Genomic DNA, 26,125 nt, shown 5'->3' with positions numbered 1-26,125 from the left:
CAGGGCTCCATTAAGGAACATATAATCTCTTCCCATAACCAAACCATCGCCAGAGAAATCCTAGTAAACAACACAGAAATCATCGATAGATACAGCGATAGCAGGCGGCTTGACGTTTGCGAGGCACTACACATCAAGAAGTCAACACCAGCAATCAACAGCCAATTATTGCACAACTATATTCTACCCACCTCAAGACTCCGCTCCAATATAGAAGCATCAAGAAATATGGACCAATAAACTTTCTACAAACACTTCTATTCAATACCCATTGTTTCTGTTCTGTCTTGTGTTGATACTTTTAATACCCTATTAATATCCCCTAGTGTTCTGTCTTGTGTTAATGCCACATCACCCTTCCCACCTCACTCAAATGTAATGCCACATCACCCTTCCCACCTCACTCAAATGTAGATATAAAATCAGGGAAACGCAAGTTCTAATCAGTTGTGTATTTGTGAAGTCTTTGAAAATGTAATAAGTTTTACGAAACGCGCCCGTGTCGCGTCAGACTAGAAATAAAAATGAATTTTGGAGAAGTGATTTTTGATTTACCTCCAACAGTGAAGCGTAATGTACGAAAGATTGAGAAAATTCGTGTTAGAATTATTAATCTTACTTTTTCGGTCATATTTAATAATATATGTCTACAGGAAAGACTGCTACCAAAATATACTAATATATATATATATATATATATATATATATATATATATATATATATATATATATATATATATATTAGTATATTTTGGTAGCAGTCTTTCCTGTAGACATATATTATTAAATATGACCGAAAAAGTAAGATTAATAATTCTAACACGAATTTTCTCAATCTTTCGTACATTTCTTTTCACTGTTGGTGGTAATTCAAAAATTAATTCTCCAAAATTCATTTTTATTTCTAGTCTAGAAATAAAAATGAATTTTGGAGAATTATTTTTTGAATTACCACCAACAGTGAAAAGAAATGTACGAAAGATTGAGAAAATTCGTGTTAGAATTATTAATCTTACTTTTTCGGTCATATTTAATAATAATAATATATATATATATAAATATATGTGTGTATATCACGAAAATAAACACGTGATTAAGAATGTGACAATGTCAGACCACGGAGGAAAATGAAACAGAGGAAATTTCCTTAAGTACTTTCGTATATTAAATACATCTTCAGAAGGAATCCTGAAGATGAGGGATTCCTTCTGAAGATGTATTTAATATACGAAAGTACTTAAGGAAATTTCCTGTTTCATTTTCCTCCGTGGTCTGACATTGTCATATATATATATATATATATATATATATATATATATATATATATATATATATATATATAGAAGCATCATGAAATATGGACCAATAGGCTTTCTACAATCACTTCTATTCAATACCCATTGTTTCGTGTTCTGTCTTGTGTTTATGAATTTAATACCCTATTAAATACCACCTCACTCAAATGTAGATATAATCAAATCGGAGATGTGTAAGTTCTATTCAGTTGTGTATGTGTAACTAAAGTCTTTGAAAATGTAATAAGTTTTACGAAACGCGCTCAAGTGTCGCGTCAGACTAGAAATAAAAATGAATTTTGGAGAATTGATTTTTAAATTACCACCAACAGTGAAAAGAAATGTACGAAAGATTGAGAAAATTCGTGTTAGAATTATTAATCTTACTTTTTCGGTCATATTTAATAATATATGTCTACAGGAAAGACTGCTACCAAAATATACTAATATATATATATATATATATATATATATATATATATATATATATATATATATATACATACATATATATATATATGTATATGTGTCTATATATATATATATATATATATATATATATATATATATATATATATATATATATAACTGAAAACTCACGCCCCAGAAGTGACTCGAACCCATACTGCATAGGAGCACTATGCATCTGGTGTACAGGGCACCTAATCCACTCGACCATCACGACCGGACAAAAGCTGATGATAGCCAAGGCTATTTGCCCATCAGCCCGCCGGCAATCTGATGGTATTCTTGGGAATAGTGTTATATCAAATCACCTCATTCTTTGGGGCACACGTGAGGAACACAATTGCGAATATATATATATATATATATATATATATATATATATATATATATATATATATATATATATATATATATATGTATATATATATATATATATTGGTGTATACTGGCAGCAGTTTTTCTTTCAAACATGTTTCATTGAATATGACCGCATATTCTGTATTTATTATTTTCTGGTTTAGGGCTTCTATCCATCTAACTATTTTCTTAGCATCAGGGCTTAATTGAAATAGGAGTTCTCCAAAACTCATTTTCGTACTTTTAAGGTGAAGAAAAGAAGTGATTTACTATAGAGTATATTACACTTATTTGTATAATTTGCACGACGTTTCGAACCTCCATGGTTCATTCTCAAGTGAACAGATCTTACAATACTAGTTGATTTTATACCCGCATTAGGTCAGGTGATGATACAATGAAGGTGAAAACATGGGGGGATACATAAGGGATAAACATAGGGGCTGCAGAAGGCTTATTGGCCCATACGAGGCATCTCCTATCTAAACACAAAGATTAATCCAGTGTAATTGGCCTGTTATGTTGGACATTGTCTTCTGTGTTGGCATCGATATGTTCTTGTCTTGTCCTTACTCTCATGGTGGGTAGAGTAAATAGTTCCGTGATTTGGGTGTTCATGGTAGGTCGCTCTATTCTTATGTGAATTGCCTCAAGAATTTGTAATCTTCTTGAATCTTGGGTTTTGTCTATTATGCAAGTATTCTTGTTCAACATTTCTCTTGTTAGAGTAATGTCATGGGCTTGTCTCATGTGATTCCTAGGGGCACCAGATTGAAGATGGCATGTCAAACGCCTCGTCAGCTTGGTCGACGTCATACCTATGTACTTACATTGAAGGTTACATCCTTCGTGGGGGCAAGTGTACATGTATACAACGCTTGACTGCTGTAGAGGGTTCTCCGTCGGCTTCGGGCTGTTTTTGATAAGGGGTTCGGAAGTCTTCTTGGTTTTGTAGAATATTATCAGGTTTATGTTTTGGTTAGGAGTAGTGCTTTTTACTCCTTTACGGATTATTTCTTTCATTATTCTTTCCTCTTTTATATGTTCACTGTGCATGGTTGATTTGTAATATAATTTTATTGGGGGTGTTGTGGTTTCTGTTCTAGGTTCTGAATTATACCAACGGTCCAAGTGTCTTCTTATAGCAGCGTTTATTTCCGCGTTGCTATATCCGTTGTTCACCAATACCTGAGTTTCTCTTTCAAGAAAAAACTCTTTCAAACCTCTCTACTCACTTTCAAACCTCTTTCAAACTCTCTACTCACGTTGCTCCATTCAGAGCAGTGGGTAAGCGCTCGACGAATATAAGCATTGAGAACACTGGCTTTGTATCTTTGGGGGCACTCACTTCTACCGTTCAGGCATAATCCTATGTTGGTGGGCTTGGTATATACGTTGGTGCTTAAAGAGGTTCCTGTTTTTGTTATTAGTACATCCAAGAATGGCAGACTGTTATTTTCACTATTTTCATGTGTAAATCGGAGTACTGACTCTCTAGGTGTCTTTTTAGGTCAATTAGTTCATCTGAGTCTTTTACTATTACGAATATGTCATCTACATAACGGCAGTATACAGTTGGTTTTTGTCTGCTACTGAAGACCCTGTCTTCGATGGTTCCCATATAAAAATTAGCAAATAAAACTCCTAAGGGGGAGCCCATTGCTACTCCGTCTATTTGTAAATACATGTCTCCTTGTGGACTGATGAAAGGGGCTTCCTTTGTACATGCTTCGAGAAGACTTTTCAAGTGTGGCTCAGGTATGTCTAATTTGGGGGTGCTCTCGTCTCTGTATACTCTGTCCAGTATCATTCCTATGGTTGTGTCGACTGGGACGTTGGTAAAAAGGGATTCAACGTCCAGGGAAGCGATGATTCCATCGGGCTGGGTAGATTTGATCAATTCTAGGAAATCTGCTGATGATTGTAGACTAAACTTACTTGGAGTGTATGGAGTTAGGAGTTCATTGAGTTTCTTTGCCAGGTGATAAGTTGGGGTTGGTATTTGGCTGATTATAGGGCGTAGTGGGTTACCTGGTTTATGCGTCTTAACATTGCCGTAGGCATATCCTAAGCCATAGTCGCCTTGAAGTTTATTGAAATGCACACTACCTTTCTTTGCGTTGATTGCTGTAATTGTTTTGTTTACTTTCCGCTTAAGGTCTTCTACGGGGTTCCTCGTGATTCGTTGAAATTTGGAGTCGTCACTTAGGATGTCGCTAATTTTGTTCATGTATTCATGGGTAGGAATCAATACATATGCTGCTGTTTTGTCGGCTTTTCTTATTGTTACGTCTTTCAGATTTTTTAGTTGTTTCGCTGCTTCTTTGAGTCGTGGGGTTAAGATTGTAGATGAATATGTTCCTCGTTTTTTCCCTGCTTCTGCAAGTAGTTCAGCTTGAAGTGTGTCAGTGGTGATGACTTTTTTGTTGTCTTCTAGCTTATGGATATCGTCCAGAAGCATTTCGATTTCCAGGCGTTTTTGATGCATCTTTGGTTTAGATAAGAATTGACAATTTAGACCAAGATTTAAGAGGTCTCGTTGGTCCTGGGTAAGATCATAAGAAGTCAGGTTAAAGTAGCCATCTTTAGGACGAGGGATTTTTAGCTGTCCACCGTTAAGGGATGTTAACTTACGGAGTGTCTTTGTTTCTACAAGAGTTTTATGTTGTTGTTTCAGGTTAAATAGTTCACTGTTGATGGTTTGCTTGAGTTGGATAGGGATGTCGTACTGGGTCCATTTGTTTAACAGATGCTCCGCCTGCTCTATAAAGGTTTGGACTCTCTCCTAGAGAGAGAGTCAGTACTCCGATTTACACATGAAAATAGTGAAAATAACAGTCTGCCATTCTTGGATGTACTAATAACAAAAACAGGAACCTCTTTAAGCACCAACGTATATACCAAGCCCACCAACATAGGATTATGCCTGAACGGTAGAAGTGAGTGCCCCCAAAGATACAAAGCCAGTGTTCTCAATGCTTATATTCGTCGAGCGCTTACCCACTGCTCTGAATGGAGCAACGTGAGTAGAGAGTTTGAAAGAGTAACTCAGGTATTGGTGAACAACGGATATAGCAACGCGGAAATAAACGCTGCTATAAGAAGACACTTGGACCGTTGGTATAATTCAGAACCTAGAACAGAAACCACAACACCCCCAATAAAATTATATTACAAATCAACCATGCACAGTGAACATATAAAAGAGGAAAGAATAATGAAAGAAATAATCCGTAAAGGAGTAAAAAGCACTACTCCTAACCAAAACATAAACCTGATAATATTCTACAAAACCAAGAAGACTTCCGAACCCCTTATCAAAAACAGCCCGAAGCCGACGGAGAACCCTCTACAGCAGTCAAGCGTTGTATACATGTACACTTGCCCCCACGAAGGATGTAACCTTCAATGTAAGTACATAGGTATGACGTCGACCAAGCTGACGAGGCGTTTGACATGCCATCTTCAATCTGGTGCCCCTAGGAATCACATGAGACAAGCCCATGACATTACTCTAACAAGAGAAATGTTGAACAAGAATACTTGCATAATAGACAAAACCCAAGATTCAAGAAGATTACAAATTCTTGAGGCAATTCACATAAGAATAGAGCGACCTACCATGAACACCCAAATCACGGAACTATTTACTCTACCCACCATGAGAGTAAGGACAAGACAAGAACATATCGATGCCAACACAGAAGACAATGTCCAACATAACAGGCCAATTACACTGGATTAATCTTTGTGTTTAGATAGGAGATGCCTCGTATGGGCCAATAAGCCTTCTGCAGCCCCTATGTTTATCCCTTATGTATCCCCCCATGTTTTCACCTTCATTGTATTATCACCTGACCTAATGCGGGTATAAAATCAACTAGTATTGTAAGATCTGTTCACTTGAGAATGAACCATGGAGGTTCGAAACGTCGTGCAAATTATACAAATAAGTGTAATATACTCTATAGTAAATCACTTCTTTTCTTCACCTTAAAAGTACGAAAATGAATTTTGGAGAACTCCTATTTCAATTAAGCCCTGATGCTAAGAAAATAGTTAGAGGGATAGAAGCCCTAAACCAGAAAATAATAAATACAGAATATGCGGTCATATTCAATGAAATATATATATATATATATATATATATATATATATATATATATATATATATATATATATATATATATATATGTCGTACCTAGTAGCCAGAACTCACTTCTCAGCCTACTATGCAAGGCCCGATTTGCCTAATAAGCCAAGTTTTCATGAATTAATTGTTTTTCGACTACCTAACCTACCTAACCTAATCTAACCTAACTTTTTCGGCTACCTAACCTAACCTAACCTATAAAGATAGGTTAGGTAAGGTTAGGTAGGGTTGGTTAGGTTCGGTCATATATCTACGTTAATTTTAACTCCAATAAAATAAATTTGACCTCATACATAATAAAATGGGTAGCTTTATCATTTCATAAGAAAAAAAAATAGAGAAAATATTTTAATTTATCAAAACTTGGCTTATTAGGCAAATAGGGCCTTGCATAGTAGACTGAGAAGTGCGTTCTGGCTACTAGGTACGACATATATATATATATGTATATATATATATATATATATATATATATATATATATATATATATATATATATATATATATATACATATATGTCGTACCTAGTAGCCAGAACGCACTTCTCAGCCTACTATGAAAGGCCCAATTTGCCTAATAAGCCAAGTTTTCATGAATTAATTGTTTTTCGACTACCTAACCTACCTAACCTAACCTAACTTTTTCGACTACCTATCTTAACCTAACCTATAAAGATAGGTTAGGTTAGGTAGGGTTGGATAGGTTCGGTCATATATCTACGTTAATTTTAACTCCAATAAAAAAAAATTGACCTCATACATAATGAAATGGGTAGGTTTATCATTTCATAATAAAAAAAATAAAAAAATATATATTAATTCAGGAAAACTTGGCTTATTAGGCAAATCGGGCCTTGTATAGTAGGCCGAGAACGACGTTCTGGCTACTAGGTACGACATATATATATATATATATATATATATATATATATATATATATATATATATATATATATAGAACACTTCTTGGAAAACCTCACAAATCCAGCCCCAAACATCATCCTGCTTGGGGACTTCAACCTACGGCACCTGAAATGGAAGCACCTGGCTAATACAGTAATATCAGAAAGAATACCAGGAAGTAGCCTAAATGAACAGGCACATGCAAACGACCTGCTACGGATGTGCGACAGGTTTGCCTTAAACCAGCAAATAGTAGAACCAACTAGGAAGGAGAACACGCTGGACCTCATTTTCACTAATAATGATGAGTTGATCTGAAACATAATGATTACAAATACCTGTTACTCAGATCACAACTTAATTGAAGTTCTGACAACCATGGGGAATAGACCTTCAAAACCAGTCCAGATTCCCGGTGGAGGAGATTTCAGCAAATTCAACTTCAATAATAAACAGGTAAACTGGGAGCAAATAAACCAGGACTTCACAGAAATAAGCTGGGAAGAAACTGCAAACCTGAACCAGTGCCTGGAAAAAATCAGCTCAGTAGCACTAGAAATATGTTCAAACCGCATACCCCTAAGAAAAAATGGAAGAGATGCAGATCAGAACGGGAACGTTGTTCCCTCTATAGGCGAAGAAAACGAATCACAGAACAACTTGAGAGTCGCACCCTATCTCAAGAACGGCGAAGAAGGTTAGGTAGAGAAATAGAAACAATTGAACTAAAGCTACAAGAATCATACAAAACCCAGGAGAGGCAAAGAGAGCAAAAGGCCATCAGTGAAAGAGAGAAATCCGGAATATTTTTTCTCCTATGCAAAATCAAGATAAAAACTACATCTAGTATCGGGCCCCTGCGAAAGGGAGATGGAAATTTTACGATGAAAACAAAGTAATGAGCGAAATACTGAGGAATCAGTACGGCCCTGTTATCAGCGAGCCATGAAACACACTGATGATCTATAACCCAAATTAATTTTTCATAGATATGATACCAACATCAAATCATATATCAGATGTCACCCTATCCCCACTGGATTTTTAAAAAGCCATAGACAGTATGCCTATGCACTCTGCACCAGGCCCTGATTCTTGGAACTTTATATTCATAAAAAACTGAAAAAAGCTATCACAGGTCCTTCGCATTCTGTGGAGACAAAGCCTAGATACTGGCAATATCCCTGATATACTAAAAACAGCAGAGATAGCACCACTCCATAAAGGAGGAAATAAGGCAGAGGCAAAAAATTACAGACCGATAGCACTAACATCGCACATTATAAAAGTCTTCGAGAGAGTGCTAAGAAGTAAGATACATGGAATCACAGCATCTATATAACCCCAGCAACATGGTTTCAGAACAGGGCGCTCTTGCCTGTCGCAGTTGCTGGACCACTATGACATGGCATTAGATGCTATGGAAGACTAACAAAACGCTGATGTAATTTACACAGATTTCGCAAAAGCCTTTGACAAATGTGACCATGGTGCTAATGCACATAAAATGCATTCAAAAGGAATTACCGGAAAAATAGGCAGATGGATCTACAATTTCCTGACTAACAGAACCCAATGTGTAATAGTCAACAAAATCAAATCCGGACCATCAACCGTGAACAGCTCAGTCCCCCAGGGTACTGTGCTTGCTCCAGTACTTTTTCTCATCCTCATATCGGACATAGACAAGGACACAACCTATAGCACTGTATCATCCTTTGCAGATGACACTAGGATATTTATGAGAGTAGACAGCATAGAGGACACGACAAACCTAAAATCAAATGTCAATCAGGCCTTTGTATGGGTTTCAGAAAATAATATGGTGTTTAACGAAGATAAGTTTCAGCTCATGCGCTATGGAAAAAATGAACATATAAAAACGGAAACCACGTACAAAACTCAATCATAACATAGAACGGAAAGGCAATGTAAAGAATTTGGGTGTACTCATGTCGGAAGACCTTACATTTAAAGAACACAATAAAGTAGCCGTCACAACTGCAAGAAAAATGACAGGTTGTATAACAAGAACTTTTCACACTAGAGATGCTATACCGATGATGATACTCTTCAAGACGCTAGTGCTCTTTAGAGTGGAGTACTGCTGCACAATGACAGCTCATTTCAAAGCTGGAGAAATTGCTGACCCGGGGAGCGTGCAGAGATCCTTTACTGCTAGAATCCACTCAGTGAAACATCTAAACTACTGGGACCGACTAAAGAGCCTAAATCTGTATTCCCTTGAGCGCAGGCGGGAGAGATACATAATAATTTACACGTGGAAAATAGTAGAAGGGCTGGTCCCAAACCTGCACACAGAAATAACACCACATGAGACCAGAAGACATGACAGGATGTGCAGAATACCCCCGTTGAAGAGCAGAGGTGCAACAGGTACTCTGAGAGAGAACTCTATCAACATCAGAGGCCCGAGACTGTTCAACACGCTTCCACTACACATAAGGGGCATAACTGGCCGACCCCTCACAGTGTTCAAGAGAGAACTATCAACATCAGAGGCCCGAGACTGTTCAACACGCTTCCACTACACATAAGGGGCATAACTGGCCGACCCCTCACAGTGTTCAAGAGAAAACTGGATAAACACCTCCAAAGGATACCTGATCAACCAGGCTGAGACTCATACGTCGACCTGCGAGCAGCCGCGTCCAACAGCCTGGTTGACCAGTCCAGCAACGAGGAGGCCTGGTCGACTACCGGGCCGCGGGGTCGCTGAGCCCCGAAATCACCTCAAGGTAAGGTTGCGTCTTATGTACCCCAGATACGTTACTTATGCATGGAAAATAATGTGCTAAAAGTAACAACCTCGAGTGCGTCGGAACTCACCAGGTGTGCGTCACGGGGTCCCAGAACGCTAGGTCGATCCCACCGCCCTTCTCCTAAGATTTTTTTGTATTTATCTGATCACTATATTCTATACCACAAAAATCAGGTAATTAATAGATAATGAACTGGTACAGGAGACGAAGGAATACTTACTGACACACAGGTCATTGATCATGGGGTTCTCTCCCTAATCATAACGTAAAGAACTATGCCCACACCAGACACCACCATAGCCCCAAGGCTATAGTGGTGTTTTTAAGTGGTCAAGATAGACGACCAAATAATGGTCCATGACGGATCGAAACGTCGTCGTTTCTCTATCTTCTGATATCCTATTTCATCCTATTTCAAGATATCTTCCATCTAAATCAAACCCCACTCTAAGACTGTGGGAACCCATCATGGTCATTTTAAATTGAACAGCCAATCACAAAATTTTCTCAAAAAGATCCCTGGAGGGACAGGTCGTGCCGACACACACTTCCCTGTGCCCCCTGGAGGGTCAGGTCGTGCACTGCTTGATACCTGCTTGATGGGGTTCTGGTAGTTCTTCTACTCCCCAAGCCCGGTCCGAGGCCAGGCTTGACTTGTGAGAGTTTGGTCCACCAGGCTGTTGCTCGGAGCGGCCCACAGGCCCACATACCCACCACAGCCCGGTTGGTCTGGCACTCCTTGGAGGAATAAATCTAGTTTTCTCTTGAAGATGTCCACGGTTGTTCCGGCAATATTTCTTATGCTTGCTGGGAGGGTGTTGAACAACAGCGGACCTCTGATGTTCATACAGTGTTCTCTGATTGTGCCTATGGCACCTCTGCTCTTCACTGGTTCTATTCTGCATTTTCTTCCATATCGTTCACTCCAGTACGTTGTTATTTTACTGTGTAGATTTGGTACTTGGCCCTCCAGTATCTTCCAGGTGTATATTATTTGATATCTCTCTCGTCTTCTTTCTAGTCAGTACATTTGGAGGGCTTTGAGACGATCCCAATAATTTAGGTGTTTTTATGCGTCTATGCGTGCCGTATATGTTCTCTGTATTCCCTCTATTTCAGCAATCTCTCCTGCTCTGAAGGGGGAAGTGAGTACTGAGCAGTACTCAAGACGGGACAACACAAGTGACTTGAAGAGTACAACCATTGTGATGGGATCCCTGGATTTCAAAGTTCTCGTAATCAATCCTATCATTTTTCTGGCTGCCACAATATTTACTTGGTTATGCTCCTTAAACGTTAGGTCGTCAGACATTATTATTCCCAAATCCTTTACATGCTGTTTTCCTACTATGGGCACATTTGATTGTGTTTTGTACTCTGTATTATGTTTAAGGTCCTCATTTTTACCGTACCTGAGTACTTGGAATTTATCACTGTTTAACATCATGTTATTTTCTGATGCCCAGTCGAAAACTTTATTAATATCAGCTTGAAGTTTTTCAATGTCTTCAGCCAAGATAATTTTCATACTGATTTTTGTGTCATCTGCAAAGGACGATACGAAGCTGTGACTTGTATTTTTGTCTATATCTGATATGAGAATAAGGAAAAGCAGCGGTGCAAGGACTGTACCCTGAGGTACAGAGCCTTTAACTGCACTTGGACTAGATTTTATATGGTTGACCGTTACTCGCCGAGTCCTGTTTGACAGAAAATTGAGTATCCAGCGTCCTACTTTACCGGTTATTCCCATTGACTTCATTTTGTGCGCTATCACGCCATGGTCACATTTATCGAAAGCCTTTGCGAAGTCCGTGTATATCACATCAGCATTCTGTTTTTCTTCTAATGCCTCAGTGACTTTGTCGTAGTGCTCAAGTAGCTGTGAGAGGCACGATCTTCCCGCTCGAAATCCATGTTGGCCTGGGTTGTGAAGGTCATTGGTCTCCATGAAATTGGTGACCTAACTCCTAATCACTCTCTCAAATACTTTTATGATGTGCGATGTTAGTGCAACTGATCTATAATTCTTTGCCAATGCTTTGCTCCCTCCCTTGTGTAGAGGCGCTATGTCTGCCACTTTAAGTACATCTGGTATCTCCCCGTGTCGAAGCTCTTCCTCCACACTATACTGAGTGCCTGTGCTACCGGCACTTTGCATTTCTTTATAAATATTGAATTCCATGAGTCTGGACCTGGGGCCGAGTGCATGGGCATGTTTTCAATTCAGAGGGTCAGGTCGTACCCACACACACTACCCTGTGCCCCCTGGCGGGTCAGGTCATACCCACACACACACTACCCTGTGCCCCCTGGAGGGTCAGGTCGTACCCACACACACACTACCCTGTGCCCCCTGGAGGGTCAGGTCGTACCCACACACACACTACCCTGTGCCCCCTGGAGGGTCAGGTCGTGCCCACACACACTACCCTGTGCCCCCTGGAGGGTCAGGTCGTACCCACACACACACTACCCTGTGCCCCCTGGAGGGTCAGGTCGTGCCCACACACACTACCCTGTGCCCCCTGGAGGGTCAGGTCGTGCCCACACACACTACCCTGTGCCCCCTGGAGGGTCAGGTCGTGCCCACACACACTACCCTGTGCCCCCTGGAGGGTCAGGTTGTACCCACACACACTACCCTGTGCCCCCTGGAGGGTCAGGTTGTACCCACACACACTACCCTGTGCCCCCTGGAGGGTCAGGTTGTACCCACACACACTACCCTGTGCCCCCTGGAGGGTCAGGTCGTACCCACACACACACTACCCTGTGCCCCCTGGAGGGTCAGGTCGTGCCCACACACACACTACCCTGTGCCCCCTGGAGGGTCAGGTCGTGCCCACACACACACTACCCTGTGCCCCCTGGAGGGTCAGGTCGTACCCACACACACACTACCCTGTGCCCCCTGGAGGGTCAGGTTGTACCCACACACACTACCCTGTGCCCCCTGGAGGGTCAGGTCGTACCCACACACACACTACCCTGTGCCCCCTGGAGGGTCAGGTCGTGCCCACACACACACTACCCAGTGCCCCCTGGAGGGTCAGGTTGTACCCACACACACACTACCCTGTGCCCCCTGGAGGGTCAGGTCGTGCCCACACACACACTACCCTGTGCCCCCTGGAGGGTCAGGTCGTGCCCACACACACACTACCCTGTGCCCCCTGGAGGGTCAGGTTGTACCCACACACACACTACCCTGTGCCCCCTGGAGGGTCAGGTTGTACCCACACACACACTACCCTGTGCCCCCTGGAGGGTCAGGTCGTGCCCACACACACTACCCTGTGCCCCCTGGAGGGTCAGGTTGTACCCACACACACTACCCTGTGCCCCCTGGAGGGTCAGGTCGTGCCCTCGTCCCTCTTGACATGGGGTCGTTTCCTGCTAACCTTGTGCTTGACAGGACATTAAAACAGCCTACACACTTCTCTCACATATTTGCAACGGCTAATTACCCGAGGTTGTGTTGCAACATACCCCAGGCCTACCTTACCTTACAGTCAGCAAGGGAGCCCAGGCCTACCTTACCTTACAGTCAGCAAGGGAGCCCAGGCCTACCTTACCTTACAGTCAGCAAGGGAGCCCAGGCCTACCTTACCTTACAGTCAGCAAGGGAGCCCAGGCCTACCTTACAGTCAGCAAGGGAGCCCCGGCCTACCTTACCTTACAGTCAGCAAGGGAGCCCAGGCCTACCTTACCTTACAGTCAGCAAGGGAGCCCAGGCCTACCTTACCTTACAGTCAGCAAGGGAGCCCAGGCCTACCTTACCTTATGGTCAGCAAGGGAGCCCAGGCCTACCTTACCTTACGGTCAACAAGGGAGCCCCGGCCTACCTTACCTTACAGTCAGCAAGGGAGCCCAGGCCTACCTTACCTTACAGTCAGCAAGGGAGCCCAGGCCTACCTTACCTTACAGTCAGCAAGGGAGCCCCGGCCTACCTTACCTTACAGTCAGCAAGGCCAGGTTCGGGGAGTAGACCAACTCCCAGAACCCTCTTCAGGTATGCTCCAGGTATACCTCGCGTTGATTTCGGGGATCAACATCCCAGCGGTCCGGTCTCGGAGACGGGAAATGTCACAGGTGAGTGACAGTACTGTTTGCAAAAGGCGACGGTCGGTCCATTTCATCTCCAACACAACTTCGAGATGAACACCGTTTTAATTTGAGTGTGTTGAAATTGAAAATTGAAATTGAAATAAGTTTATTGATGTAAAATACACACAAAGGGATGAGGTAGCTCAAGCTATTCTCTCCCCGTTCAGTACATCGTGTTAATACATACATAGACACACATCACAAACAATAAACATATTACCAAACATTCTGAGAGATAAACATCTACATTTCCTCATTTACACAAGTAAAAACTGTGTTTGATGGGTAAAATATCAAAGCAAACCATATATATTTTGCTCTTTTCTGCAATATATTAAATTTCCCACGAGCCGTATAGTGTGTCGAGGCAGGTTCAGTTATGCCTTAGGTTGCCTAAGGACTGAGACCCTTAGGACTCACCAAACTACCTCATAGACGCCAATGGGCATTTCACCACCAAAATATTGATAAACTACTGGAATCTTATCAGTGTTCACCGGCTTGGTGCCGCCTTTGATAACTACTTATCAAGTGTTCAGCTTTGTGATCAAGTGAGTTTACAAAGGTGTCATCAATGGTTTACAGAGGTCCCATCAGTGGTTTACTGGCAGCACTGGGTAACGCCGACTCTATTCTGATGCAATACGTGTTCTTAAGACTGACGGAGGATGAGACCGGGGGGGGGAAGGCCAAAGTGGTTACTGACGTCCCAATAAAGAAATCATTAGCATCCTAACAAAGAGCTCACTGACGTCGTACAAGGTCATGTAACCTACGAGTATAAGGTGTTCAACAGGTTCTGGGTCAAACCGCAGGTTCCTTGCTCTATGGCCCAACAGCACGGCTCAGTGTACCCTCTCCCCCCTGTTATGTACCCCTGGCTATTCCCCCCGCCCCCCAGACCACAAGACTGCTGCTCTACCACTCTGAGACATGTTTACATTACTTAGCAACGTTAAGCTGCTCAACTTGGGATACACCGGCAGGGTAGAGGGGATGGGGCAACGGAAAGATACCTTGTGTGACTCCTGGGGTGAGGACCCATCACACCATCTCTGCTCTATCGTAACAATATTCCAAGTTAAAAGGCGGCTGTGGTTATGCCGCACGGAAGCTCTTGTTCGACACGTGTCAAAGGTCAGCTCCACCCGAGCGGCGCCATAAGCACCCAGCGCGCGGGAAACTGGCGTCAGAGGTCAAGACTAAAGTCAACTTGACGGCCACAAATTGACGCCGGCAAAAAAAAATAGCGCGCGGAAGTAAGAAGATGGCGCTCGCGTGTCCCCAGGGCCCTTCCTGGGAGGGGGGGCCCTCGGGGGGCCCTCAGGGGGCCCTCAGGGGGCCCTCAGGGGCCCTGCGGGAGAACCCCTTAGCCCTGAGTTATGGTGTTAGTGAGAAGAGCACGTGGCTCGTCTCACTACCCGAGCCAGGAGGAACCTGCGCCGGGCCAATTAACGTGGAATGACGGCCCTGCCACACACCAGGCCTTCCACACCTGGCGCCACACCTCCGGGTACCAGGCCTTCCACACCTCCGGCTACATCCTGTATGCAGTGGTGTGATCTCTGCTGTTTTCAATGTGCTGCGGGATAACAACAGTATCGAAGCTCCGTTCCAAGTCGTGTTTAGCGGCTGATTGTTTTCAAGTCTTGATGAATATCGAATTCCAGAAATCTAAGCCTGGTGCCGGTCCGTGTGGGCATGATGTCTATGGCTACTTGATATATATATATATATATATATATATATATATATATATATATATATATATATATATATATATATATATATATATATATATATATATATGTTTCATTGAATATGACCGCATATTCTGTATTTATTATTTTCTGGTTTAGGGCTTCTATCCCTCTAACTATTTTCTTAGCATCAGGGCTTAATTGAAATAGGAGTTCTCCAAAACTCATTTTCGTACTTTTAAGGTGAAGAAAAGAAGTGATTTACTATAGAGTGTATTACACTTATTTGTATAATTTGCACGACGTTTCGAACCTCCATGGTTCATTCTCAAGTGAACAGATCTTACAATACTAGTTGATTTTATACCCGCATTAGGTCAGGTGATAATACAATGAAGGTGAAAACATGGTGGGATACATAAGGGATAAACATAGGGGCTGCAGAAGGCTTATTGGCCCATACGAGGCCTCTCCTATCCAAACACAAAGATTAATCCAGTGTAATTGGCCTGTTATGTTGGACATTGTCTTCTGTGTTGGCATCGATATGTTCTTGTCTTGTCCTTACTCTCATGGTGGGTAGAGTAAATAGTTCCGTGATTTGGGTGTTCATGGTAGGTCGCTCTATTCTTATGTGAATTGCAATTCACAAATGTGAATGTGAATTGCAATTCACATTCACCTAGTAGCCAGAACACACTTCTCGGCCTACTATGCAAGGCCCGATTTGCCTAGTAAGCCAAGTTTTCATGAATTAATTGTTTTTCGAATACCTAACCTACCTAACCAAACCTAACCTAACTTTTCGGCTACCTAACCTAACCTAACCTATAAAGATAGGTTAGGTTAGGTTAGGTTAGGTAGGGTTGGTTAGGTTCGGTCATATATCTACGTTAATTTTAACTCCAATAAAAAAAAATTGACCTCATACATGATGAAATGGGTAGCTTTATCATTTCATAAGAAAAAATTAGAAAAAAATATATTAATTCAGGAAAACTTGGCTTATTAGGCAAATCGGGCCTTGCATAGAAGGCCGAGTACGACGTTCTGGCTACTAGGTACAACATATATATATATATATATATATATATATATATAAATATATATATATATATATATATATATATATATATATATATATATATAAATATATATATAGAGTTTGTGAGGGTACCACCTCTGGTGCCAATGTGGGGACCCATAGCCTCGGAGAAGAAAATAAAAAAGTATTCAGAGGAGACCTTGTGGTTTCTCACTGAACACTAATATATATATATATATATATATATATATATATATATATATATATATATATTATATATAATGTTGTTAAATATGACCGAAAAAGTAAGATTAATAATTTTAACACGAATTTTCTCAATATTTCCCCTTGTTTCTTTTTACTGTCGATGGTAATTGAAAAATCAATTCTCCAAAAATCATTTTTATTTCTAGTCTGACGCGACGCTTGAACGCGTTTCATAATAACTTATTACATTTTCAAAGACTTTAGTTTACACACACACAACTCTAACCTGAAAACAGAGTTTTACTTAATGTTAACATTGAACAGCTTGTCTTATATACTCGCATTTGGGTGAGGTGATATGTTGAAACAGTTTTGGATGAGGTGAACAAACTTTTGACCAACACAAGACAGAACACGGTTAAAGGGGTATAAATTGGATAGGTGAAAGGGAAGAATGGAAGTAACTGCAAAGTGCCTATTGGCCCATACTCCTCTTGATGCTTCTATATAGGTACAGAGTCTTGAAGTGGGTAGAATATAGTTGTGCATTAATTGGCTGTTGATTGCTGGTGATTACTTTTTGATATGTAATGCCTCGCAGATGTCAAGCCGCCTGCTATCGCTGTATCTATCAATGATTTCGGTGTTGTTTGTTAAAACTTCTCTGGTGATGTTCTGGTTGTGGGAAGAGATTATATGTTCCTTAATGGAGCCCTGTTGCTTATGCATTGTTAATCGCCTGGAAAGAGATGTTGTTGTCTTGCCTTTACAACCGAGTTCGTTGGAGCTTACAGTCCCCAAGTGGGCATTTGAAGGCATAGACGACGTTAGTCTCTTTTAAGGCGTTCTGCTTTGTGTCTGGAGAGTTTTTCATGAGTAGGCTGGCCTTTTTTTTGCTTTTATAGTAAATCGTCAATTGTATCTTCTGATTTTTGTCTGTAGGGATAACGTTCCTATTAACAATATCTTTCAGGACCCTTTCCTCCATTTTATGAGCTGTGGAAAAGAAGTTTCTATAAAATAGTCTAATAGGGGGGTACAGGTGTGGTGTTAGTTGACTCTTCAGAGGTTGCATGGCGTTTCACTTTCCTTTTTATAATGTCTTCAACGAAACCATTGGAGAAGCCATTGTTGACTAGGACCTGCCTTACCCTACATAGTTCTTCATTGACTTGCTTCCATCCTGAGATGTGGCTGAGAGCACGGTCGATGTAAGTGTTAACAACACTCCTCTTGTACCTGTCTGGACAGTCACTGTTGGCATTGAGGCACATTCCTATGTTTGTTTCCTTAGTGTAGACTGCAGTGTGGAAACCTCTGCTCCTTTCCATGACTGTTACATCTAGAAATGGCAGCTTTCCATCCTTCTCCATCTCAGATGGAGAAGGATGAGGTGAACAAAAGTTTGATCACCTCATCCAAAAACTGTTGCAACATATCACCTCACTCAAATGCGAGTATATAAGACAAGCTGTTCAATGTTAACATTAAGTAAAACTCTGTTTTCAGGTTACAGTTGTGTGTGTGTAAATTAAAGTCTTTGAAAATGTAATAAGTTATTACGAAACGCGTTCAAGCGTCGCGTCAGACTAGAAATAAAAATGAATCTTGGAGAATTGATTTTTTCAATTACCATCGACAGTAATAAGAAATATTGAGAAAATTCGTGTTAGAATTATTAATCATACTTTTTCGGTCATATTTAACAACATATGTTTACAAGAAAGACTGCTACCAAAAATATATATATATATATATATATATATATATGGTATACAATATGGATGAAAATGCAGAATAGTGAAGAGCAGAGGTGCCATCTTGAGGTTATCTTGAGATGATTTCGGGGCTTTTTAGTGTCCCCGCGGCCCGGTCCTCGACCAGGCCTCCACCCCCAGGAAGCAGCCCGTGACAGCTGACTAACACCCAGGTACCTATTTTACTGCTAGGTAACAGGGGCATAGGGTGAAAGAAACTCAGCCCATTGTTTCTCGCCGGCGCCTGGGATCGAACCCAGGACCACAGGATCACAAATCCAGCGTGCTGTCCGCTCGGCCGACCGGGTCCCCCATTCCATAGGCATAGGAACCGGGTCCGACCGGGTCCCCCCATTCCATGCCATAGGCACAATCAGAGAGCACTGTACAAACATCAGAGGTCCGCGGTTGTTCACATCCTCCCAGCGAGTATAAGAAATATTGCCGGAACAACCGTGGACATCTTCAAGAGAAAACTAGATAGTTTTCTTCAAGGAGTGTCGGACTAACCGGGCTGTTGTGGATATGAGGGCCTGTGGGCCGCTCCAAGCAACAGCCTGGTGGATCAAGCTCTCACAAGTCGAGCCTGGCCTCGGGCCGGGCTTGGGGAGTAGAAGAACTCCCAGAACCCCATCAAGCTAGTACTACAAAGTTAAGGTGACATCTAATGATTCGATGTCGTTATCACATTCATGAAGAAATACTTTGGATTATAGATCTTTAACGTATTCAGGGATTCACTGAAACCAGAATTACACTGTAGCCTCAGTATTTCACTCATTTCTTTGTTGTCATTTGTGATATTTCCATCTCCCTTGCACACGGACTGAATGCTACCTTGAAGTTATCTTGAAGTGTTTCCGGGGCTTAGCGTCCCCGCGGCCCGGTCGTCGACCAGACCTCCTGGTCGAGCTCCCTGTTCTAGCTGCCTCTGGTCCTCCTGCTAGGGATATACCTGGTTGATGGGGTTTCTGGGAGTTCTTCTACTCCCCAAGGCCCGGCCCGAGGCCAGGCTTGACTTGTGAGAGTTTGGTCCACCAGGCTGTTGCTTGGAGCGGCCCGCAGGCCCACATACCCACCACAGCCCGGTTGGTCCGGTACTCCTTGGAGGAATAAATCTAGTTTCCTCTTGAAGATGTCCACGGTTGTTCCGGCAATATTTCTTATGCTTGCTGGGAGGACGTTGAACAACCGCGGACCTCTGATGTTTATACAGTGTTCTCTGATTGTGCCTATGGCACCTCTGCTCAAATAGTTTTTGTTTTGATTTTGAATAAGGAAAATATATTTTGAGTTCCCTCTATTTCACTGATGACTTTTTGCTCTCTTGTAGCAAAATATATGAACACTGTGGACCATCGTACATATATTGACGTAATGGACAATTAGAAAGTATAATTTGGTACTACTGTATTTGGACAAACTGGAAAAGGTTTTGTATTTGCTAATAAAACCTAATCTAACCATCCTAGGCCTAATACACGGTATCTGAGGCCTAATATAGACATACAGTACATATACGTGCTATAATAGACCTAGGAATATTTAAATTTGGATTTTATTGATTTTTCCAAAGTTAATAGTACCAAATTCAACTTTCTAATTGTCCGTTACGTCATTATATGTACGATACTCCACATAGTAACATGTACTATCTAACCACTAGGATGGAGAGACAGAAGGGAGAGGGGGGGGGTTCTAGTGGCACACCTTGGGGGGAGGGGGGAGTGTCTCTCTCCTGGTTGGGGGGGGGGGGGAGGGGGTTGCGATGCTGCCAGAGGAGCGCTGGAACACCTCACTAGAGGAGTGGTATATATATATGAACACCGATCACTGTCAGTTCGGGCTCACCATAGCCCGTGATACATGGACACTTCGTTCCGAGTAGGTAAATCTAAAACAATAACACTGTCAGTGTTCGGTGTTCATGTACATAGAGTTTAATTTGTGCTAAATTAATAATAAATCGCAAGTTTTTACGCTGCTATTTGATTTCTCTTAAGCTTAAACACGTCACATTGCATCTCCACTGAGGTTACGGATCTCTGCACTTGAGAAGAAACAGAAAAGTACAAAACGAATCAGTTGCAGATGAGATCATATCCCAGCCTCTCCTGGGATAGAGCTGGGCGTTCATAGCCGTTCTCAGCATCCCAGCGCCGGAGGCTGGGAGATGAAAACCCTAGCCATGGCAGCATCCAGCGCCGGAGGCTGGGAGATGAAGACCCTAGCCATGGCAGCATCCCAGCGCCGGAGGCTGGGAGATGAAACCCTAGCCATGGCAGCATCCCAGCGCCGGAGGCTGGGAGATGAAGACCCTTGCCATGGCAGCGTCCCAGCGCCGGAGGCTGGGAGATGAAGACCCTAGCCATGGCAGCATCCCAGCGCCGGAGGCTGGGAGATGAAACCCTAGCCATGGCAGCATCCCAGCGCCGGAGGCTGGGAGATGAAGACCCTTGCCATGGCAGCGTCCCAGCGCCGGAGGCTGGGAGATGAAGACCCTAGCCATGGCAGCATCCCAGCGCCGGAGGCTGGGAGATGAAGACCCTAGCCATGGCAGCATCCCAGCGCCGGAGCCGTAAAGGAGGACTCCTGCCGTCCCTCCCGTGCAGCAATCAACACCACAAGAGGCGGCCATCATTAAAACAACAAAGCATCAAACAGCGCGCCACCAGCCCCCTCTGGCGGCAGCATCCCAACAACGTGGGCAGTAATTAGCTGAGGCCACGAGTGGCTTGTGTGTCCCTTCGATCCGGGCCCGCCAGTTAGCAGCCCCCGCTGGGGGTCCCACTGGTGGTCCCACTGGGGGTCCCACTGGGGGTCCCACTGGGGGGTCCCGCTGGGGGTCCCACTGGGCGTCCCGCTGGGGGGTCCCGCTGGGGGTCCCACTGGGGGTCCCACTGGGGGTCCCACTGGGGGTCCCGCTGGGGTCCCGCTGGGGTCCCACTGGGGGTCCCACTGTGGGAGGTGAGCTGCTGCTGGGGGTCCCACTGTGGGAGGTGAGCTGCTGCTGGGGGTCCACTGTGGGAGGTGAGCTGCTGCTGGGGGTCCACTGTGGGAGATGAGCTGCTGCTGGGGGCCCACTGTGGGAGATGAGCTGCTGCTGGGGGCCCACTGTGGGAGATGACCTGCTGCTGGGGGTCCACTGTGGGAGATGACCTGCTGCTGGGGGCCCACTGTGGGAGATGACCTGCTGCTGGGGGTCCACTGTGGGAGACGAGCTGCTGCTGGGGGTCCACTGTGGGAGATGACCTGCTGTTGGGGGTCCACTGTGGGAGATGACTAGCTGCTGGGGGTCCACTGTGGGAGACGAACTGCTGCTGGGGGCCCAATGTGGGAGATGACCTGCTGCTGGGGGCCCACTGTGGGAGATGAGCTACCTGGGGCTCATAAATGTGGAGGTTCAGGTTAAGATTAACAAACAAAAAGAAGAGAAACATGATCGCGACGTTGAAGATCACTCGTTCAAGACGGCGACGTTAGATAAATATTTAAGATGGAAAGGAAATTGTGTTGTACATGTCTGTGTCACCTTCAGTCCTCCAGGAGCACAGCACCTCACCTTCAGTCCTCCAGGAACACACCAACACCTCACCTTCAGTCCTCCAGGAGCACAACACCTCACCTTCAGTCCTCCAGGAACACAACAACACCTCACCTTCAGTCCTCCAGGAGCACAACACCTCACCTTCAGTCCTCCAGGAACACAACAACACCTCACCTTCAGTCCTCCAGGAGCACAACACCTCACCTTCAGTCCTCCAGGAACACTCCAACACCTCACCTTCAGTCCTCCAGGAACACTCCAACACCTCACCTTCAGTCCTCCAGGAACACAACACCACCTCACCTTCAGTCCTCCAGGAGCACAACACCTCACCTTCAGTCCTCCAGGAGCACAACACCTCACCTTCAGTCCTCCAGGAACACACCAACACCTCACCTTCAGTCCTCCAGGAACACACCAACACCATCACCTTCAGTCCTCCAGGAGCACACCAACACCTCACCTTCAGTCCTCCAGGAACACTCCAACACCTCACCTTCAGTCCTCCAGGAACACACCAACACCTCACCTCAGTCCTCCAGGAGCACAACACCTCACCTTTAGTCCTCCTGGAGCACAACACCTCACCTTCAGTCCTCCAGGAACACAACACATCACCTTCAGTCCTCCAGGAACACACCAACACCTCACCTTCAGTCCTCCAGGAACACACCAACACCTCACCTTCAGTCCTCCTGGAGCACAACACCTCACCTTCAGTCCTCCAGAACACAACACCTCACCTTCAGTCCTCCTGGAGCACAACACCTCACCTTCAGTCCTCCAGGAACACAACACCTCACCTTCAGTCCTCCAGGAGCACAACACCTCACCTTCAGTCCTCCAGGAACACACCAACACCTCACCTTCAGTCCTCCAGGAACACACCAACACCTCACCTTCAGTCCTCCAGGAACACAACACCTCACCTTCAGTCCTCCAGGAGCACACCAACACCTCACCTTCAGTCCTCCAGGAGCACACCAACACCTCACCTTCAGTCCTCCAGGAGCACACCAACACCTCACCTTCAGTCCTTCAGGAACACACCAACACCTCACCTTCAGTCCTCCAGGACACACCAACACCTCACCTTCAGTCCTCCAGGAGCACAACACCTCACCTTCAGTCCTCCAGGAGCACAGCAACACCTCACCTTCAGTCCTCCAGGAACACACCAACACCTCACCTTCAGTCCTCCAGGAGCACACCAACACCTCACCTTCAGTCCTCCAGGAACACACCAACACCTCACCTTCAGTCCTCCAGGAGCACAACACCTCACCTTCAGTCCTCCAGGAGCACAGCAACACCTCACCTTCAGTCCTCCAGGAGCACACCAACACCTCACCTTCAGTCCTCCAGGAACACACCAACACCTCACCTTCAGTCCTCCAGGAGCACAACACCTCACCTTCAGTCCTCCAGGAGCACAGCAACACCTCACCTTCAGTCCTGGAGCACACCAACACCTCACCTTCAGTCCTCCAGGAGCACAACACCTCACCTTCAGTCCTCCAGGAGCACACCAACACCTCACCTGAAACAAAACAAGTATTATACAACCATTCTCCTCTTCATGTATACACAAATAGTTCAGCATACTGAACAACCAACCCCTCCTCCTGTTGCGGCAGTACCTACAGTAACCAGGAGCACCAGGGTATATACCCACGTTCAACGACATTAGAAAGTGAAAATCTGAACTATTGAGTTGGACAAACTATAAAACTATTTTTTACTTGTGTTGGTTTGACAACTAGGAGAGTGGGGGGGGGGGGGCAAGCCATTACGCCTATATAGCACTGGGAAGGGGATCAGGATAAGGATTTGCAAACTAAACTAACCAAACTTCCCTAGGCCTAATACACGATATCTGAGGCCTAATATAGTACACATGTGTGCTATACTAAGCCTAGGAATATTTAACTTTGTTTTTTAACTTCATTTATTAAAAAAAAATCCTTACTAGTCAGTATATTACTATCTCAACAGGAGGGCGGGATGCAATATCCGTATAATAGGCCTATATATATATATATATATATATATATATATATATATATATATATATATATATGTCGTACCTAGTAGCCAGAACGCACTTCTCGGCCTACTATGCAAGGCCCGATTTGCCTAATAAGCCAAGTTTTCCTGAATTAATATATTTTCTCAAATTTTTTTCTTATGAAATGATAAAGCTTCCCATTTCATTATGTATGAGGTCAATTTTTTTTTATTGGAGCTAAAATTAACGTAGATATATGACCGAACCTAACCAACCCTACCTAACCTAACCTAACCTATCTTTATAGGTTAGGTTAGGTTAGGTAGCCGAAAAAGTTAGGTTAGGTTTGGTTAGGTAGGTTAGGTAGACGAAAGACAGTTAATTCATGAAAACTTGGCTTATTAGGCAAATCGGGCCTTGCATAGTAGGCTGAGAAGTGCGTTCTGGCTACTAGGTACGACATATATATATATATATATATATATATATATATATATATATATTATATATAATATATATATATATAATATATATATATATGACAATGTCAGACCACGGAGGAAAAATGAAACAGGAATTTCCTTAAGTACTTTCGTATATTAAATACATCTTCAGAAGGTCCAAACCTTCTGAAGATGTATTTAATATACGAAAGTACTTAAGGAAATTCCTGTTTCATTTTTCCTCCGTGGTCTGACATTGTCATATATATATATATATATATATATATATATATATTACATATATATAGGCCTATTAAACATGATCTTCACAGACACATCTGGTTATCATCTTCAGACGGAGAAGCTCATCATTAATAACAGAAGAAGGCCAGATTTAATAGGAGAAAGACACTAAAAAAAAAATTATTTAAAGAATTCGGGCAATAATAGTTCTCTGTGCCTTCTCCAGGTCAACAAGTTCTCCAGCTGTGAATGGAGTTGTTTGTGTGCAGCAATATACCACCCTAGAGAGCAGTAGTGTCTTGAGAACTACCATCACTGGTCTTGCATCTTCTTGTCTGAAAGGTTCTTGTTATCTAGCAATCATCATTATATATCTGGAGCATACCTGGAGAGCGTTCTGAGAGTTCTACTCCCCGAGCCCGACCTGAGGGCCCGGCTTATATATTTCTGAGTTAGACTCCAGTAGCCAATACTCAGACCTGGAGCTGTTGAAGCCTCGCCTGCATTTCCTACACTCATCAGTCGGTCTGATTACTCATGTCTAACATCCTGCAAATATCGGTATACACACCTCCACTTCCATGATGAGATGATTAACCCAAAATAATATAGGCCTCATAATTACTCTTATGACTCGCTGCTGGTTACATCTCGTCACGCTCGCCCACAAAGGAACCAAATCACGTCATTGCGGTAATGATATAACCTTTGACGGCTTTGGTTACATTTATTAAACAGTTTAGAAGCATGAAAACTTCCAATTCAACTGCTGTTATTGTTATAAACAGCCTCCTGGTGCTTCGGAGCTCATTAAGTCTGTTCACATATAGAAAACTAACATTAAATAATTTAAATATTTAAATATAATTCATTGTTATATAACGTCCAAAACATAAATACTGACAACTGTAACGTGCCCGGCTTGATGGCGACGTACCTGGATTGTACCTGGAAGGGGGTTCTGAGAGTCCTCCTACTCCCCGAGCCCGGGCAAGGGAAAGGCTTGACTTGTGACGCCACTCGCCAATGTCTTCAATAACAATGTTAGAAAAAATTTATACAAAAAAAAAAAACAATTTCAGTTATACAAAATTTTACCGACATTTT

General features: G+C 43.2%; 1 protein-coding gene across 1 annotated transcript; it reads right to left on the bottom strand.

Annotated features, from left to right (window-relative positions):
* Positions 1-21,542: 21,542 nt before the first annotated feature.
* LOC123756017 (basic salivary proline-rich protein 3-like) lies at positions 21,543-22,217 on the bottom strand. The gene has a single exon (XM_045739030.2). The coding sequence runs from the start codon at positions 22,215-22,217 to the stop codon at positions 21,543-21,545; it is 675 nt and encodes a 224-aa protein (XP_045594986.2).
* Positions 22,218-26,125: the final 3,908 nt, after the last annotated feature.

This window comes from Procambarus clarkii, chromosome 43, assembly GCF_040958095.1.
Source record: "Procambarus clarkii isolate CNS0578487 chromosome 43, FALCON_Pclarkii_2.0, whole genome shotgun sequence".
In the NCBI taxonomy this organism is placed as follows: Eukaryota; Metazoa; Arthropoda; class Malacostraca; order Decapoda; family Cambaridae; genus Procambarus; species Procambarus clarkii.
Note: the sequence above shows the minus strand (reverse complement) of the source record. Positions and strands in the feature narration are given on the sequence as shown.

Coding starts and splice junctions, on each gene's coding strand:
- LOC123756017 (XM_045739030.2), bottom strand. CDS start 22,217: ATGTTTCTCTTCTTTTTGTTTGTTAATCTTAACCTGAACCTCCACATT.